General features: G+C 46.3%; 1 protein-coding gene across 4 annotated transcripts in view; it reads right to left on the bottom strand.

Annotated features, from left to right (window-relative positions):
* Ptpre (protein tyrosine phosphatase receptor type E) overlaps nucleotides 1-19,395 on the bottom strand; it is a 150,287-nt gene that overhangs the window by 35,678 nt on the left and 95,214 nt on the right. For all 4 annotated transcript variants that reach the window (XM_013069965.3, XM_087185151.1, XM_021253271.2 and 1 more), the window contains one exon: nucleotides 5,297-5,415. In XM_013069965.3, coding sequence (XP_012925419.1) covers nucleotides 5,297-5,408 — 112 coding nt within the window. In that variant the 5' untranslated portion in view covers nucleotides 5,409-5,415. The remainder of the gene's footprint in view (nucleotides 1-5,296; nucleotides 5,416-19,395) is intronic.

Raw genomic sequence — 19,395 nt, forward strand, 5'->3', positions numbered from 1 at the left:
CGGAAGCATAGAAGGACCCCACTCCCTTCTGGGAACACCCACTCTCTCCTCTCCTGGGGCGCTCCCGTGGTGAAACTCTCTACTTCTGCAATGCCCAGAGGTCACGCTCTGGCTTAGCTTCTGTGTAGGGGCTGCCTAAACTGGCCAGTTTGTGGGGTCCACTTGGTTGAAGAGGGGAGCACAAGAGCCTATGCCCTCATATGGGGGTGTGGCTACTTAGCTTAGCCCACTGGGCCCAGGGGGAAGGTGGCCCAGGCTGCCTGATCCTCCAAGGTTCCCAAAGAAGAAATCCTCATATTTATGTGAGTTTTCTCCTTTTAAATATTAGTAATTGATTCAATTTAAATGCAAATTTGAAAAACAATGTCAGCCAGAGAAACCCTGGAGGTGCTGGGCTGCTTTTTCCCTGGATACTGGCTGTACACCCTCTAGGGCAGGTAGTAAGGCATCTGAGAGCCAGCTCTTGGGTCACATTCTGGTTTCATTTCATGCTGATGTGGCTCAGGCTCAGAAGAGAGAGGGCTGGGTGGGGAGCAGCTCCAGCATGGTGAGTGGGCAGTTTGGAGCAACCTCCTCTCTGGAGGGCTGGCTGGCGTGTAAAGCCCATGTGCATGTATGTTCACACACCCATGCATGTGCACACAGACAAGTCATGAAGGTGCATGCATGTGCCTGGCTGCTCACATAGAATCTGGTCCTGAAAATGGAAACTCATTGGCTGGGCTGTGAGGTGGGACCTTCAATCATTGGTTCCACATACCTGTTCCCCTACACCTCAGGAACCACCTGCTATGGGGAAAGCCCTACGGAAGGAGGCATGGCCAGCCCTGAAGGAGAGAGGTGGGAGGCAGGCGTGGACTGCTCCATCTCTGGGGGCTCCTAGGGAAAGGAAGAGTTGGGGTAAAGGAACAGGAGAGGAGGAAAGGGCAGAAGATGGGGTTCGGAGTGCGAAGCTGGGCTCTGCAGAAGAGTGGAGGTAGCCTCTGGAGGACCCAGCCGTGGGTGGGAGCTTGGGACCAGATTTCCAGACAGATGACTCTGTCTCCTCCCTCACCTCGATCCGATACAAGCAAAACAGGATAGAGGCCTCTGGAAAGATGTTCCAACTAGCACAAACACAAAGAGTAAATGTGTGGGAGGCAGCCTTTCCTTGAGTCTTGAGTCTTTCTTTGAGTGAAACTGAGTTAAAATCTTGGAGTATTTCCTTCCTGACATTTTCTTCTATAAAGTTACATTCATAAACATGCAGCTTTGGCAAATAAATGGAGATCCTACTCTCATTTCATCTCAGACTGCAAGGATTGTAAGAAGTACCACTATTCTACAAATGAATGAGGCAGAAAAACGAGATACTAATTATAATTGTAAAAAGCTACCAATTTTAAGACAGATCCCAATATAGCAAAGTTACATACGAAAGAAACAGATGAAACATACTCTCTCGTAGGTCCACAGCTTGCCTTTCTCATCCTGTCTTGGAAAGATTCCATGTCAGCATAAATGAGCTCTTAAATGTTCTGTGCAGGCTGCTTAGATTACCACGTTTTGGACAGACCAAGACTGCATGGACAGTTAGGCTGTTTCTACCTTTTTTCCTATTATCTACAATTCTGACACTGTGTCTATATAATTATTGTGTGTCTCACCAGTGTTTCTGTGGGAGAGCTCCTAAAAGGATCTTCTGCGTCCAAATGCACACATACTAAATTTTTAATAGAAGTGGCTAAGTTGCCCTGCCGAAAGTGTGTGAGCCAGTTTGCCTGGGATCTAGCAATCCTTTTTATTTTCTCAAGCCGACAGCTATAACCACAATGCCATTTAATTTGCATTTCTCTAATTTCTAGACAGTTTATCATCTTGTCATGATTAGTGAAGCATAGTTAATCAGATACTTTAATTTGCCTGTTCTTGTTCTTTACTCATCTTCTTACTGTGTTCTTTTGCATATTAATTTTTAGAAATTCTTCCTATACCATGGGTAATCACAATTTCTTATATAATTAGTACATACAGTATGTACCTTTAATTCCCTGTATAAAAAGGTGTCACAATGAACAAACAAAATCACTTCCTGTTATTTTGGCACACTGTGGAGATACGTTAACATCTCAAATGATACATCATACTTCTTTCAGGGGTTCAGGAAGGCTTCAAGAGCACCTCACACAGTCGGGGTCCCCACCTGCTCAAAGTTCTAGGCCCAAGAAGTCATCTGCACCTTGTAACAAGAGGCCTGTGTCACTCTTGTGTGTGCGACCAGCTGCCGTTGCTAAGCATGCCCAGCCCTGGCAGAGGCTGTAACGATGACTTTCACATTTGCTTCTGTTCTGGGTCACATGACACTCCTCTCTTCCTGAAAGTAATACCTCCCTGATGGTAGCAGTATTCTAAGCCAATGAAGTTTATTTTCAGATAAACTGAAAAGCCCCAGGCACGGAAAACATCATCCTGTTGGAGACCACAGTGCCAGCTTTCAGGAGAGTCCACAGTGCCAGCTTTCAGGAGAGTCCAAAGTGCTCCAGCACCTCCTGCCTCACCTTGGGGAAACAGCCAGCGGATGTGCACAAGCACAACTTGGCTGTCTTCCAGGTATCCCTATGTAGCCAGGGGATCAGCATTGGCAAGGGAAGTCAGGAGCTCAGGTCGAATTACTTCACGGAATGTTCCCGCGGGTCTCAGGCATCAGCCACCGTCATAGGGGCTCAGGGCCTGGAATGTCCCAGGCTGCAGGACACTGCTGCTGACCTGTACTTGGAGAGCTGGCTCACGAAGGGACCAGCGTAAGCATATGGGTAATATGTGCTCTTTCTTTTTAGTGATTGTGAGTTTCTGTGGCGTTTCAGTGTGAGGAAGGGAACACGAGGGCACTTGAGCTGCTCTCCCAGCTGGGGGCTTGCGACATCAACACAGTATAACTTTTTCCCTCCCCCTAAGGCTACAGGGATGCACCTTAGGAAATCTTATAAAGCCCTCGAGTGGGGTGGCCTTGAACTCTAACATGAATGATACCAATTTCAAATTGCTTTTTCTAACAAACTTTTTCTAGAAGGATATCGGTAATTTTGTTTTCCCGGAGCCTTGCAAGGACACATACTTTTATGTGTCTGCTTGACTGGACCATGGTTGTCCAGATATTTGGTCTAACATTATCCTCGCCATGTCTGTGAGGTTTATTTGGATGAGGTTAAATTCTGAGTTGCGCATTGAGCAAAACGGAATGTCTGCCCCGGTGTGGTGGGCCTCCCCACTCAAGGGAAGTTGTGACCAGCAGAAACTTCTCCTGCTAGACTCTCTTCCCTCCGTGACATCTGCTCTTCCTGGTCTCAGAGCAGTCTGCTGATTTTTGGAATTAGCCTGGGGCACTGGTGCTCAGATTTTGGACTTACTAGCCTCCATAAATGCATGTGCTACTTCCTTATAATAAAAAGATATGTATTTATACTTTCGTATAATATATATAAGTATAAAATTTCAATTGTGGATAATCAACATAGAGTCATATATTTCTATCTCTATATGTCCTGTTTTCTTTGGGGAACCCTAACACAGCAAGTGATATGCCTATGGGAGAGTCATATGGCTTGGTGACCCCAGTGTTAAGGACTGGAGTGGGAAGGGGACAGAGCAGGTGCCAGGGACCACACCAGGCACGACACAAGGGAAGGGATCAGTGCCTGCTGTTTACAGGCGGCTCCTGATGCTGCCACTGGGTGGCGCTGCAGTCACAGAGAGACCTAGAAGTCTACTAGGAAACACATGGATTTTGCCCAGGAAAGCTGAGTCAACTCCTTGGGGACTCTGAACTCACTCACTGGGCATGGGTTTCCCTGTGTTAGGCATTGTCCACAAAAATGATAATCAGGGAGTCTGAAGTGTCAGTGCCCCAGGCATATGGCCACTTCCCCGGGACACAGTTCCTGCGGACCACACTGAAGGCCAGTGCTGAGGAGCCTGGCCTCAGCATTCCAGGGTGTGCTCAAGTGTACGCATTCCTTTACTACTCAGTGCCTTATCACCTCCACCTCACAACTGGGACACAGAGAAATTCAGTGCTCGAGGTCACTCAGCCTGCAATCAGTGGACAGAGAATCGTAACTGCAGGCAGTGTGATTAAGAGGAGTCATTCTTGTTTCTTTTCCTTCTTCCTCCTCCTTTTCTCCTTTTAACTTTGCATAGTATTTATATATTTTATTGAGGTAAAATTACATACTATGAAAGCCACGCATTGAAGCACCCAAGCCAACTGAGTTTTAGTAAATTCACAATGTTGTACAACTCTTACCATAGTCCACATTGAGAACATTTCCATGTTCCCAGTGAGATCCCTCCTGCCTTCTGTGGTCACTCCCGTCCTGGACACTGGCAGCAATGGACTCTCACACCACTTGCTCTTTGGTGTCGAACTTGTTCACTGAGCCTGTTTCTGAGGTTCCTCCATGCTGGCGTGTGTATCAGTGGGCTTTATTTTGTCTAGGCCTGTGCTCTGCCACCAAGTCATGCTCAGTACTTTTTAACATTTTATTTTGAGACAGGGCCTCTCTAAGTTGTCAGGGATGGCCTCAAATTTGCGATTATCTTGCCTCAGCCCCCCAGAATTCTGGGATTACAGGTATGTGCACCACACCCAGCTCTCAGTGTACACTTTTTCTACTTCCTTTTGAGTCTTAAACTATAAAAAAGTGAGAGAATAGAATACCCCCCACCCTGTGTAACCCTAACCCTAACCTTTCTCACCAAGGCAGTGCAAACTGTGTTTATTTATAGCTTTGCAGCCCTGTCTACATCCTACCCTGCTTTCCCTCTTTTCCAAGTCAGTCTTAGAAATTCTAATACATCTGAGAAAGCTCCCACATGTGTCTTGAAAAGATACTGACTCTTTTTTTTTTTTTTTTTTTTATAAAAAGAAACCTCACCACTTTCCCAATCTAGCATGTGGGCAATAGACATTACAGCGATATAATTGGTATCACTGGCCATTCATAGCAGTGTTCACATTTCCCCTATCTGTTCTTCAGATGGTTTGAATTGGGTGCTGTGAGTGAGTTTGGGGATTTTAAAATCTCCTGCTCCCCACTTCCCTCTAAGGCTGGTGCCCGCTTTCAGCAGTGGTGTGGACTTGCTCTTGAGCACTCTAAACTCAGCTCTAGGGAAACACTGAACGTTCAGCCTCCCCAGCCTGCCTGTTTATTGATGGCACAGTGAGAAAGCCAGCCGGGCCTTTCTTCTCTCATCTCACCCACCTTGATCACCCACGCACGGTGCTAGGAGGTGACAGTGGGGAAGGCGGCGTCCTTACCTGTGGTCGTGGTGGTCCAGTTGCTCTCTGCAGTGGTGGTTTCGTTGTCCTTGCCAGCCCTGGCAAGACACAAGCTAAAACCGGCCAGCAGGAGAGGACAGAAGGGCTCCATGGCAAACCTGCAGAGAGGTAGGGACAGACTTAGAGGAGTCACCCACCTAAGGCCCCGAGGACCCCTGTCACGCGATGACCAGGATGCAGATAAGAACAGCCCAGAACCCTGGCTGCTGCTTTCTCAGATCATCTTCCTTCATCTTCACGTGCCAGGGGGATGTAGTCACTGTCATCACTCAGGTGCAAAGGAGGAAGCCAAGGCTCAGAGGTCCAGCTTTGCAGGTACTTGAGCCCAGGCTCGGCCCTCACCACTCACTGGGACTGCATCTGGATGGCTCACCTGGGATACTGGAGCCTCTGCAATCTGGCCCCCACCCTTTCTGCTGGCCCCACCTCCTTCCGAAACCCTATTCTCTGGCCAAACTGCATTTCTGCCACCCAGCAAGGTCCGTGTTTTCCACTCTGTTTCTTGGTCCCCCTCTCACTCTACTGGGCAATCTCACTCTCTTTATGGCCCTGCATAGAAGCCTCCTGGGTCTGGAAGGCAGAATTGTGGGGCAGCTTCGGGGCCCTTCCCTCCTCAGCCATGCCAAGCTCCCCTTGCACAGAGCCGCTGTGCGCCTTGGGGAAGGAGCTAAGTATGTACTGGGTGCTGGGTGGATGCACTAGGACAGACACAATTACAAAATAGATCAACACAGAAAAAGGCTCATTTGTGCTGGGGACCTGCAGGTGAACACCTCACAGGCCTGCCTGGTGCTCCATTTTGCTTAAACACCTTAGGCTGCTGTTAGAGGTGACAGGGCCTGCTTGGTGGTGTATAGACTCTTGCTGGAGGACACACTGAGTGGGGAGCTGAGCCATTTTACCCACCTCTTGAGACTGCACTTGAGGTATGGGGTCTCATACACCGAACCCCATCCTCGATCAGCCTAAGGGCTCGGTTCTGTCTCACTGACAACACTAGCCTGCATGGACCCTCCCTGAGGGTCACAAATGGACCAGGCTTCGGAACCAAGGCCAGGAAACACTTGCTCCCCAGGCTGTTCTCAGGGGCAACACTGATGCTTGCAGTTGAGCAGACATGGGTGTGAGCTTGGAAAACCCTGTTCCCTGCAATCCCTACTGTTACCATGAAAGCATTAGGAGCACCTTTTAACAGCCCAGAACCGCTAGACAGTGGCAATCACCACTTCCACATCTTTCTTCTTTTTTATTTCCAAAATACACATTTAAGATTTATTCATTTCCTTTTGGTGCTGGAGAACAAACCTCGGGTCTCATGCATGCTAGACAAGTGCTCTACCCTTCAGCCACAGCCCCAGTCCCTTTTCCTTCTTCTTCTTCTTTTTTTGTTGTTCAATTCTTTTACTGGTACATTGTAGGTATGCAACACAACTACATTTCTCATTGGGAATTGTACCTTTACATAATGCATCTTGGTTCTTATTTTTTCCCCATTCCCCTGCCCTCCCTTCACCCCTTCCACCCTTCCCTATTTACAAAGACTTTATTTCCATTTTTTACATTTCTCAGCATTTTTCCTTCACCTTCTTTCCTTTCTCCTGCCCCTCCCACTACCCCTACCCCTTTGGACCTTTTCTTGCTCTTTTGCATTATGGATTATCCATTCTAATCATTGGTACATTTTAGGTATACAATATAATGACATTCATCGTTGGAAATTTGCACCTTTACATAGTCTCTCTTGGTTCTTATTTTTCACCCTTGCCCAGCCCTCCCTTCAACCCCTCCAGTCCTCCCTATTTACAAAGATTTGGTTCCTATTTTTCCATTTTCTCATATTAATCCCATTCCCTTCTATCCTTTCCCCTAGCCCTCCCACTTCCTTCCCCTTTGCCCCCTTTCTTCCTATTTCACATTACCTATTATACATTTTAGTCCTTATTTACACTTTCAGTTTCTCACACTAGAGAAACTATTGAGTATTTATACGTGTGTGTCCTATTTATTTCACTGAAGAGTATCACCTCAATGTGCATCCATTTAGCTATGAATGTCTCTAATTTCTCATTTTTATGGCTGAGTAGTACTCCATTTTATTAAAAAACCCACATTTTCTTTATCCAGTCTCCAGTTGATGGGCATTTGGGCTGTTTCCAAGTTTTAGCTATCACAAACTGTGCTGCTATGAACATGGGCACACATATATCACTGTGGTATGATTCTTTTGATTCTTTGGGGAAGATCCCCAGCAGGGGAATAGCAGGGTCAAATGGGACTTACAGTCCTAGTTCTTTGAGGTATCTCCATACTGATTTCCACAGTGGTTGCACCAGTCTACACTCCCACCAGCAGTGCAGCAGGGTTCCTCTTTCCCCACAGCCCTGCCAGCATTGCTTATTGGTTGATTTCATGATAGCAGCCATTCTTTCTGGTGTGAGGTGGAATCTCAGTGTTGTTTTCATTTGCATCTCTCGAATGACCAGTGATGTTGAACATTTTTTCATGTATTTATTTGCTATTTCTACTTCCTTGTCTGAGAAATGTCTGTTCGTTTCAGATGCCCATTTTTGGATTGGGTCTTTAAATTTGGGAGGTCTGATCTTTTTAAGTTCTTTATAGATTCCAGATAGTAGACCTTTGTCTGAGGAAGAGCAGGTGAAGATTTTTTTCCACATTGTGCATTGTCTCTTCACACAGCTGGTGGTTTCTCTTGCTGTGCAGAAGCTTTTTAATAAGAAGAGATTCCACTTGTTGATTGTTTGTGCTAGTTCATGGGCAACTGAGGTTTGGTTCATAAAATCTTTTCCTACACCGATGTCTTCAAGGGTTCTACCTAACCTCTGTTCCAACTGGTTCAGCTTTCTATTTTAATATTTAGATCTTTAATTCATTTTGATTTTAGTTTAGTGCATGGTGAGAGATATAGGTCTAGTTTTAATCTTTGGCAAGTTGAAATCCAATTTTTCCAGCACCATTTATTAAAGAGGCTATCTTTCCTCCAGTGAGAGTGTTTGGCTCCTTTGTCGAAGATGAGATGGCTGAGTGTGTCTGGCGTTGTTTCTGCATCTTCTAATCTGTTCCCCTGGTCCCCAGGTCTATTTCTTTGCCAGTACCATGCTGTTTTATCACAGTAGCTTTGTAGTAGAGTTGCAGTTGGGGATTGTGATACCTCCTGCCATGTCTCTGTCACCTAGAATTGCTTTCGTTATTCTGGGTCTCTTCTTGTTCCAAATGAATTTTTGGATTGTTTTCTCAAGGTCCGTGAAGAATGCTGCTGGGATCTCAATTGGAATTGCATTCAATCTATATAGCAGTTTTGGAAGTATGGCCATTTTCACTATATTAATCCTTCCTACCCAGACGCAGGGGATGCCCGTCTATATTCTGATATCATCTTCTATCTCTCTTTTCAGAGTGCTATAGTTTTCAGAGAAGAGGTCTTTGATTTCTTTCATTAGGTTGATTCCTAGGTATTTCAGTTTTTTGGAAGCTATTGTGAAAGGAATTATTTGCCCTATTTCTCTCTCAGTGAGTCTGTCCTTCGTGTAAAGGAAAGCTATTGATTTTTGTGTGTTGACCTTGTAACCAGCTACTTGACTGAATTGGGTTATTAAGTCTAGAAGACTTTTGGTGGCATTCTTGGGGTCTTCTATATAGAGTATCATGTCATCTGCAAATAATGACAATTTGACTTCTTCATTACCTATCTTTATTCCTTTTATTTCTTTCTCTTGTCTAACTGCTGTGGCTAATGTTTCCAAAACTATATTGAACAGGAGTGGTGACAGTGCACATCCTTGTCTTGTTCCTGATTTTAGTGTGAAGGATTTCAGTTTTTGACCATTTAGTGTGATATTGGCTGTTGATTTTTCATCCCTTTTCCTTCTTTTTGAGACAAGGTCTTGCTAAGTTGCCTGTTCTGGTCTTGAACTTGTGATTCTCCTGCCTCAGCCTCCCACTTAGCTAGGATTATAGGTGTGTGGCACCACATCTGGTTTCACATTTTAGATCTTTTAATTAAGCCATATACACACAAACAGCTTCTGTGGCCCGAGTGAGCACCTACTGTGTGCTGGACCTTTTACATAGGTATTGTAAGCACAATATTTCTTCAAGGACTAAAAGCAGAGGCTCCTGGAGGGTGAGGGACCAGCCTAAAGTCAGGGTGGAGATTTGGATGAGCTGTGGTTTGAACCCAGGAGTGCTAGAGACAAAAGCCCCCCACCTCCTCGGTGTAGTCTTGGCCCTCCCTTGACAGGCAGCTCTGCGCACATCACCACACTCTGCCTTTCTTTTAAAAAATCTGTTATTGCACATTGCCATGATATTTTTAATACACTTGAGTAAATTACAGAGTAATTGAGAAGGACTAATTGGCTTAATACCACTTTGGAGATGCAGAATTCCTGCTTGAGACATTTTCTCTCATATCATGCATTAACTTGACAACCCTCCTCTCCAAACGCCCGATGATCCTAGAGGAGGCCAACACCCTTGAGAAGGACAAAGATCACTTCGTTCTATTGGACGGGGAGGTCTGCGAGCTTAGCGGAGCTGCATTTCCTGGTATGACCAGCAGAAAGCGATAGACTTCCAGACTTCAAAATCTGTTGCTCCATCTGGGGTCTCTTACTGTCTCACTTATATTCCAAGGCCAATAACAACTCTCCTGATCATCCCTGACCCTCTCCTCTCAAAGGGCTTGCACAAGCTACCTGCAAGGCAAAGATGCAAATCTGTACAGAAATAATTTTTGAAATTGGAGCTAAATCCACGCTGAATTGTAAGGATTTGTATTTAAACAGTATTTGTTGTGTGCCTGCCAAATGCTAAGTGTGTGGTGCATAAAACTTATGTGATCTCCAGAAGTGAGATGATCAAAATAGTTTATGCCTAGCAAAGCAGACTTTATTTTTACTCCCCTCAAAAGCCACCCAGCTGCCAATTTGATCAGAAATCTATCTTTTTTTCCCACTTAGTAGAGTTTTTCAATACTCTTCACTGGGCAATGACCAGAGTCAGGCTTCCTGCTAGGGCCTGGAGATACAAAGCCGAGTACTGTGTCCCATCTCTGCCCTACAGCAGCTCACTGTGCTGGAAGGACCACACCCCAGCAGCCTCACCTCATGCTCTGGAGATGGGGCCTCAAGGAATGAAGTTGGAGGGACTATGATTCAACCTGGGTGGTCAGCAAACTTCCACAGAAATGAAGTGTGGTGTAAGTGCTGTCCAGAGCAGAAGGCAGAGGGAGTGACCAGGCAGGGGGGCAGAGGCTTGAAGGAAGCCGGGGTTTGACCACCTGTTCAGGCAGTTCCTGGTGTGGTCTGCTGGACCCTGTCCTATGGGAGAAGCTGGGGCAATGAGGATGGACAGTGCAGGGCTGAACTGAGGAGGTCCTCCACTGCTTGGCTATGAGAAGCCCATTTCCATCCACAACCCGCATTATTAGGATCACTTGAGGCCCAACTCCAGAGGTAAGAAATGCAATTGCCTGAGGATAGGTATGTATAGACTGAAGTGTGAAGACTTCGGCTATGAGTAATGAGCTGCCATTAAATTCTGGAGAGGGAGCAGTGGATGCGGTCCTCAGCCCCTGATGTGGTGTGGCCCTGTGGTGTCCCCAGAGTAGTCCAGGAGCTGGTTAGCAGTGCAGACTCTCAGGCCCAGCCCAGGCCTTTCCCATCTTAAGGAGACTCCTGGGTGATGTGCGCAATTCCTAGGAACATTTGAGACTAAGGCCTAAGCCCTGGGACATGGGGAAGAAAAAGAGAAAAGAGTTGAGAAGGATTTCCAAGGCAGAGCCCATGGGAATGGTAGTCAGTCAACCCTGGGCCATGAGTCAGGCATCAGAAGCATTGTGATTTCCATCTTGGGAAGCAGAGTAGGAGGGTCCACTATTCATTAGCAGAAACAGGGAGAATGACTCTAGTCTGGGGACAAAGATGATTTTTAGCTTGTGGCATAAGGCAATAATACATGCTACATTTACTGAGCTCCTATGAAGAAGTGTGATCGGCTATCTGAGGTTCAAAAACAAGAGGCCTCATCAGCTCTCATGGAAATTCCATGAGCGATGTCCTGTCATCCTTGGAGTGTAGATGACAGAGGATGGTGGGACGTCCTAAGGGAAACTGCCAGCAGGGATTGTGTTAAGGGTCAGGGGCTTGGCCAGCAGGGGTGGGCTGCAGAAGCAGAGGTGTGTCAGGCACTCATGTGGTGCAGTCAGACTGTGATTGAAGCAGGCCACTTGCAGGGCAAGAGGATGGAGGGCAGGGGACAGGGCAGGCAGGAGGCTGACAGAAGCAGATGGGCGAAGGCAGGAGGGGGATTTTCCTGCTTTCCCCTGGATCCCACTCACTCTGGCTCAAATACTTCCTCTCGCTGGGTGGTTCCTCCCTCCCCCTTTACTTCTTCCCACAGCTTTCGAAGTCAAGTGAGTCTGGGACTAACTTTCTACCTGGAGTTGAGAACAGTGACTTAGGCTTGGAGCTCTCAAGGCAGGGGTCTCATGTCCCCCCAGCCCAGCTCAACTCACAGCGGGTCGGGTGAGGTGGAGAACAATGGTGCTCAGGTGCCAGGGCCCCACCTGTGCTAGAGAAAGGAGAGACTTGGAGACCATACACGTGCTCCTGCTGAGGGTGTCGCTAAAGACCAGAAAGTGCACTTGGTGCACAGAACGTTGGGACCTGGTGTCAGGACCTGCTCTTGCTCCAGCTTGGAAATTAGATGCCCAGGGGCTTCCACACAGGCCATCCCGTGACATTCAAATCAGTCACCGCACAACAACTACCCAGACTCAGGGTCAAAAGCAGAAGAGGCAGGATGAGCAACAGCCTGTCTCATTTCTGCTTCCACAGAATTTGCAACCAAGAGGCAGATGCCCTGTAGGAAAATAATCGCAGGTGAGCACACAGGACAAAAGGCCCAAGGAAAGCGAAAGCCCCCCAGAGGGGGGCTATCTATGTCACCCAGATGCCCCTCCTCACCTTGGTTTCCTGATCCTGAATGAAAATGCTGGAACTGAGAGGTGAGGAGCTTTTTAGGTCACTCTGCCCTGCCTGGGTGTGTGGTGTGCGGCATCCCGGGGAGAGTATGGGGGCCACCTGTCCACTGGGCCATGGAGGAGCTTCCTTCAGTGGAGACGGCGCCCCCTGACACTTGTGCACAGAGCCAGGGCCTTGTGTGTTGTGTACCTGCCCCCATCTTTCCTGGGCACATAGGTTATGTGCCTTTCAAAGGCAGCTGAGAAAGAAAAGATGGAGAAGCACTCATGGTTGAGAAATTCCCAGCCTGCGGGAGCGGCAGATTCAAGGCTACCTCCACAGGGGCTTTGTGTGACTTAAGAGTCCCTTCTGCGACCCAAAAAACTCGGTCAAAATTCTTCTAGACTTAATTGACAGATTCAGTAGAGTAGCTGGATACAAGATCAACACTCAAAAAACAATAGCCTTCTTATATGCAAATAACAGACCCATTGAGAGAGAAATTCGGGAAATAATTCCTTTTATAATAGCATCTAAAAAAATGAAATATCTAGGAATCAACCTAACAAAGGAAGCAAAAGACCCCACGCTGAAAACTACAGCACTCTGAAAAAGGAAATCAAAGAGGATATAAGAAAATGGAAAGATATCCCTTGTTCCTGGGTAGGAAGAACCAATATAGTGAAAATGGCCATACTTCCAAAACTACTACATAGATTCAATGTAATGCCAATTGAAATTCCAACAATACACTTCAAAGAACTAGAGAAAACAATCCAAAAATTCATTTGGAAGCAGAAGAGACCTAGAATAGCAAAAACAATTCTAGGCAACAGAGACATGGCTGGGAGTATCACAATCCCCAACTTGAAACTATACTATAAAGCTTCTGTGATAAAAACAGCATGGTACTGGCAAAGAAACAGACCCGAGGATCAGTGGAATAAATCAGAAGATGCAGAAACAACTCCAGACATACTCAGCCACCTCATCTTTGACAAAGGAGCCAACCACCCTCATTGGAGGAAAGGTAGCCTATTTAATAAATGGTGTTGGAAAAACTGGATTTCAACCTGCCAAAGATTAAAACTAGACCCATACCTATCACTGTGCATTAAACTAAGATTGAAGTGGATTAAAGAGCTAAATATTAAAGTAGAAACACTAAAATTGCTGGAAGATAAGTTAGGTAGAACTCTTGATGACATTGGCATGGGAAAAGACTTTATGAACAAATCCACAGTAGCACGGGAGCTAGCACAAAGAATCAACAACTGGGATATCATCATATTAAAAAGCTTCCACACTGCAAGAGAAACCACCAACAGAGCTAAGAGGCAACCAACAATATGGGAAGAAATTTTTAGCAGCTGTACCTCAGACAAAGGTCTACTATCAAGAATATATAAAGAATTGCAAAAAATCAGACCCCTCAAATTCAAAGACCCAATTCAAAAATGGGCATCCGAAATGAACACACATTTCTCAGACAAAGAAGTAAAAGCAGCAAATAAATATATGAAAAAATGTTCAACATCACTGGTTATTTGAGAGACTCAGATGAAAACAACACTAAGATTCCAACTCACCTCAGAAATAATGGCTGCTATCAAGAAATCAACCAATAACAAATGCTGGTGGGGGTGTGGAGAGAAAGGAACCCTTCTCCATTGTTGGTGGGAGTGCTGACTGGTGCAACCACTGTGGTAATCCATATGAAGATACCTCAAAGAACTAGGACTAGAGATCCCATTTGACCCAGCTATTCCCCTACTGGGTATCTTCCCCAAAGAATTGAAAGAATCATACCACAGTAATATATGTGCACCTATGTTTATGGTGGCACAGTTTGTAATAGCTAAAACTTGGAAACAGCCCAAGTGCCCATTGACTGAAAACTGGATAAAGAAGATGTGTTTTTTTTATAAAATGGAGTACTACTCAGCCATAAAGAAGGAGAAACTAGAGACATTTATAGTTAAATGGAGGCATATCGAGGCCATACTCTTAAGTGAAATAAATTGGACACACATGTAAATACTGAATAGTTTCTCTAGCGTGAGAAACTGAAAGTGTAAATAAGGATTCAAATGATTAAAATGAATAATTGATAATTTGAAACAGGAAAAGGTTCAAAGGTGTAGGGGTGTTGGGAGGGGAAGGGGAAAGGGAAGAAGGGAAAGGAAAAATTATGAGAAAAATCTATGTAAATAGGGAAGGGTGGAGAGGGTGAAGGGTGCACAGGTAATGGGGAAAAAATAAGAACCAAGATTCATCATGTTCAGGTACAAGCACCCAATGATAAATGTAAACGTATTGTATACCTAAAATGTACCAATAAAAGAATTGAAAAAAAAAAAGAGTCCCTTCTGCATGCTAGAAAAGAGGCACCTATTGTCACAAAAAGGAGCTGGCCAGGAGGAAGATGCAGGATGGTAACTGGAGGTCCGGACAGCTCCTAGCTTCTCCTGGGCTTAAAGAATGTGGCTAACTTCCTTCTGGAAAGTTCTGTGATGTGCTGACACACACTGGCAAAGCTCAGTGGTCTCTAAATCCAAATGTTTGTGCTGTGAATTTCTTGGGAAAGTCGGGACCACCCTGTCACAGGCCTGGCTTGTTTTGAGCTGGGGAGGTGACAAGTGCACAGTGTGAACTCAGCCTCTCTGCTTTGCCTAAAATACGGGCTCTCTGAGTGGGCCTGTTGCAAGGGGCGGCACCTCTAGTTGGACCAGGGTCTCTCTTCATTCCTGTCTATCTGGGCTCTTTCAGCTAGCACAAAGGGACACGCATCATCCCTTTCAGGAGATATCAGCCTGCCGTGGGGGCTGTCAAGGCCTCTTTATGCACCAAGAGATAACATGAACACAGACATGGACAGTGCCAGGAGACCTTCCACAGGACCCACCACCCCTTTCCCAGTCTCCAGATGATGAACACACCAGGTCCCATGTGTCTTCATTAGACAGGAAAGTGAGGGGTGGGGGTGAGCCCAACTCTTCATCTACTACCAATCCCAAGAGCAGGAAGTCCTTAGCTTTGACAAAGATGGTGACAAGACAGCGGACAGGGGCTTTCTTGTCACCTACAGCCCAGGGTTCATCCTGGGTGCTGGTCAGCTGGGCCTGATTTCTGGGGGGCCATGTGTCCTGCTACCCACAGGCAGCAGCCTGACATGTGCTGCCCAGAGCAGGTGGGAAGGACAGTGGCAATTCCCTGAAATAACTGCTAATGCCAGCCAACCGTTTTGGTTCTCTGTCTGGTTTCCAACCCCAGCTTTGATCTCAACACTTGCTAAAGCACCCTCTACAAAGGAGGCACGAGGCTGAGCCTGGTCCACAGGCAACAAACTGCAGCCGGGGGCCAGGCTCTCTGCACAGAATGCCCTTATACCTGTTTTCTACGAGATTATGACAATTTAACCCATTAAGCCAAATTGTTACTTCTCAGTGCGAGGAAGAAAAACAAAACCAATAAAACAATGTGTTTTCATGGTCAAGGAGAAACAAAATCCAGACATTTGCCAAGTTTTAGGTGTGAATAGGTGTACGTGGATGAAAGGTTAATAATAAAAAATCACTTCTTAACAGTAAAATTGTAGATTCAGCTTGTTTCAGATATAGGCACAGTGATTCCCACCTTACTGGAGAAGGATTTGCTTGTTATAAAGTAAAAGATGCCAAAGTTGGGCTTTCTATCTTAGCGGGTGAAGGTTGGAACTTAACTGGTTTCGAACAAAGGCAACTGCATATATCTAAATGCAAAATCACAGAAACATCATTGAGGAGACTGCAAAGAAAAGTCCACGCACTAAGGAAGAAGACGAACAACAACAAAAAAAGGCAGTGTGACAGGAGGATGAGTCTCCTCGGTGGCATCCTGGACCTGGCAGAAATCTGCACTCTCCCACAATGTCCTCCAGGCCTCAGGCAGGGAACCAGCTGTACTCTGGACCAGTGTAAGCAGATCCACCAGAAGAGGGTAGTGTCCTGAAACTCCTTCACTGAAGATGGACAGGGTGGGAATCAGGTACCAGCTGGCTGGAAAGGGAAGAAGGAAAAGAAGGAAGGAAGGAGCAGATGAAGCCAGGAAGGAGGCACGGCCTGCCTGTGCTGGCTGTCAAGGGCACCCAAGAGGCGGGTGCCACCTCTGCCTTGTGCTGATGGGCACATGGGGACAGGGTGGTCAGAGATGGCGAGGCACTTGCCACTGCACCTGGATATCTGCAAGGAGATGCTCTGGGAGGAGGAAGTGGCTAAGAACCATCCTAGGACAGGCAGGGTCAGATCAAATAGCTTCCCACTGTGCACATAACTCCTGTGGCCAGGGCCCAGTCCTCCTAGGGCTCCCATGAGATACATGGAGGAATTCTAAGGGTTCAGAAACTGAATGCTGAGCACATCCTGGGAGGTTGGACCTCTGGAAGTACTTGGTGCTGTGGCTAGTGGAAGGTGGTCAGGGACACAAAAATTTGCCTCTCCCCAACACAGCCGGATGTGTTCAAGGATGTTCGAGGTCCCAGGAAACACAGAAGACCCTAGGAAAGGGGCTGACTGGGGCAACTTGTGGGAGCTGAGTTTAGGGATTTACTGGAGGAGGAAGAGCTGCCCACAAAGCTGCAGAGTCCGAAGGGGACACTCAGGAGGGGACGGAGGTCACCTCCCAACTCCCTATTCCATTCTCGATGCTGCAGGTGCCAGCATGAGCTTGGTACTCTGTCTAGTGGGGCAGAAAAACCTATTGTTCTCCCATACTCCACTGCCCACATGCTGCTTTTCCCTCAGCACAGATGCCAGCTCCTAAAGTGAAAAAGCAGCAGTGCTAAAGGTTGGGACAGAGAAGCCCACACGCTGTGTCCTTGCTCGGAAATTATGACCCTAAGCCTCTTCCCTGACAAGGACAGAGTAACAAAAAGCAGCAATTCATTGTCCAAGCATTTAGGGAATCCTCTATGCCTCAGCATCATCATGCTTTGTAATTCATTTCACAGCTCTCTTACACGCACACTGTTAAAGACCTATGTGCACATTTGTGAACTATACACTGACCTTGATTTTATTGTAGAACTGAAAAAGAAGCCAGGCATGGTGGTGCATGCCTTGTAATCCCAGCACCTAGATTGCAAGTTTGAGCTCAACGTGGGCAACTTAGTGTCATAGTGAGACCATGTCTCAGAAAAGGGCTAGGGGGCTGGGGATGTAGCTTCTTATAAAGGCTCTGGGTTCAATCCTCAGTTCCACAAAACAAAAACAACACACAATAAAAATTTCAAGCCCTAGTATATCCCAGCCCCTGGTGCATGGGTCTACTCTGGGCTCCCACTGGGCAGGGCCAGAGGTTCAGAGGACACAGCGAGGGGCTCCTGAGGACACAGCAATGCTTGATCCAGGTCAATGGGAAGGACCTGTAAGCATTCTGGCTTGTGGCTTGTTAGGAGTAACTTCAATTTCCTATGTGGCTCATACTAATTTGCATAATTCTAATTATGCATCCTGCCCTCTTGAAGATGAATAAAAAGCAGAGAGCTTATTCTGAAAGAATTAAGTCTCTCTTTTTTTCAAATAGACAACAGGGTCACAGAGAGCTGCAGACACAAGGAAGCATCTGAAAAGCAAATTTTCAAGGACCCTAAAGCCAAACTTGAATTCATTTAACCAGTAACCAACCAAACCTCTGACCAAATACCAGTTCAGAGAACATGAAGTTTAAAATGTTTCTTTTCTATAAATGGGGCAGGAGTAAGGTGTCTATAGGTAGACTTTATTGGGTAAGTTTTTCCTATAGAAGAAAACCATCCTTTTTTTTTTTGTACCAGGGATCGAACTCAGAACCTTGCGCTTTCGAGGCAGGCGGCAGCACCACTAAGCTAAATCCCCAGCCCAGAAAACCATCCTTCTTGTCTTGAAGCCAGGAAGTCCCTAAAAGCTGACAAATGCTATCTCCACACAGGAAGGGAAGGGTAAGACCAATGAATTGGGGTCACAAACGACCAGAGATGAGAGATGAAGGTTTCGTTGCCTAATCTCAATATTGTGAACAACAAATAATTTCCAGCAATTTTTCATCAGCTTCGAAAATGAACAATGATTAATTTTTCCTGACCTGGTAGTAGGTGTTATCTCAAATAAGATATAATGTCATCAAACCCGCCATTCCTTAAAAATTACCATGTAAGCAGAAATGAGACAATTCTATCGAGAATTGTCTCTGCATCTTCCCTAAACCAAATTATTCCTGCAGAGCAGGCTATTTATGATTAAGGGAAAAAAAGTGCCCTGAAGACAGCAAGTTTAACCTCCACAGAGATAGGCAAATGGCAATTAACAGACACACCAAGAACACTGCCCTCAGTACCCTCTCAGTCTTTGTCACCCTCTCAATCACAGCTCTATCGGAGGGCACTGTGAATTTGTATAAAGTAAATGTGAACAGTGACCTTTACTTGCTGGGAGAGGCACTCAAATTGGTTTTCATTCTCATCTTTATTGTATCTTCATATTGATGACCATGTTCAGGTGTCACAGCCTGCCAAGATTAGCACAATTTGAAGGGTGACTTTGCAGCTGGTAGTTGCTTTCTAACTCAGTGTCACCTCTGTGACCTTGTCCCCGCGGCTCTCCTGCCGGGTACCCTACTTGCTCTCATGCCTTCAACATTTCACTGGCCTTTTGGGACTCTACCTGCCACCAACCCCAGGATTCCCTGTTGTAACCACATCAGCTGTCTGCACTACATGGCTCACCTCAGCTGTCAATGACATCTGCCTGTCCATCTGTTGCTCCCTGGAGCTCCCTGTTCCTCCTCTCTGAACTTGAACATGAGCTCCTATGATGCAGAGCCATCCCACAGTCCTGAATATCCTGGAGGGCTTGCTGGAAAATCACAGGGTGTTTCCAGGAGATGGGGGAGTGCATGTCTCGGGGGTGGGGGTGGGACAGGATTCTCAAGCTGCGGTGCTTCCTTCTCTTGACCTGCATTTCACAAGAGCCCCCCAAATGCCCAGTGGGACTGTGGCCTTCCACCCACAGGTGCAAAGGTGTGGAAGGCATAGTCTGTTTTTCCAAAAGCCTACAGGCAGCCCTCACCCTGTACTGTGTC

This window comes from Heterocephalus glaber, unplaced genomic scaffold (genome assembly GCF_053883595.1).
Source record: "Heterocephalus glaber isolate CG9 unplaced genomic scaffold, H.glaber_assembly_v1.0 deba00001497, whole genome shotgun sequence".
NCBI lineage: Eukaryota > Metazoa > Chordata > Mammalia > Rodentia > Bathyergidae > Heterocephalus > Heterocephalus glaber.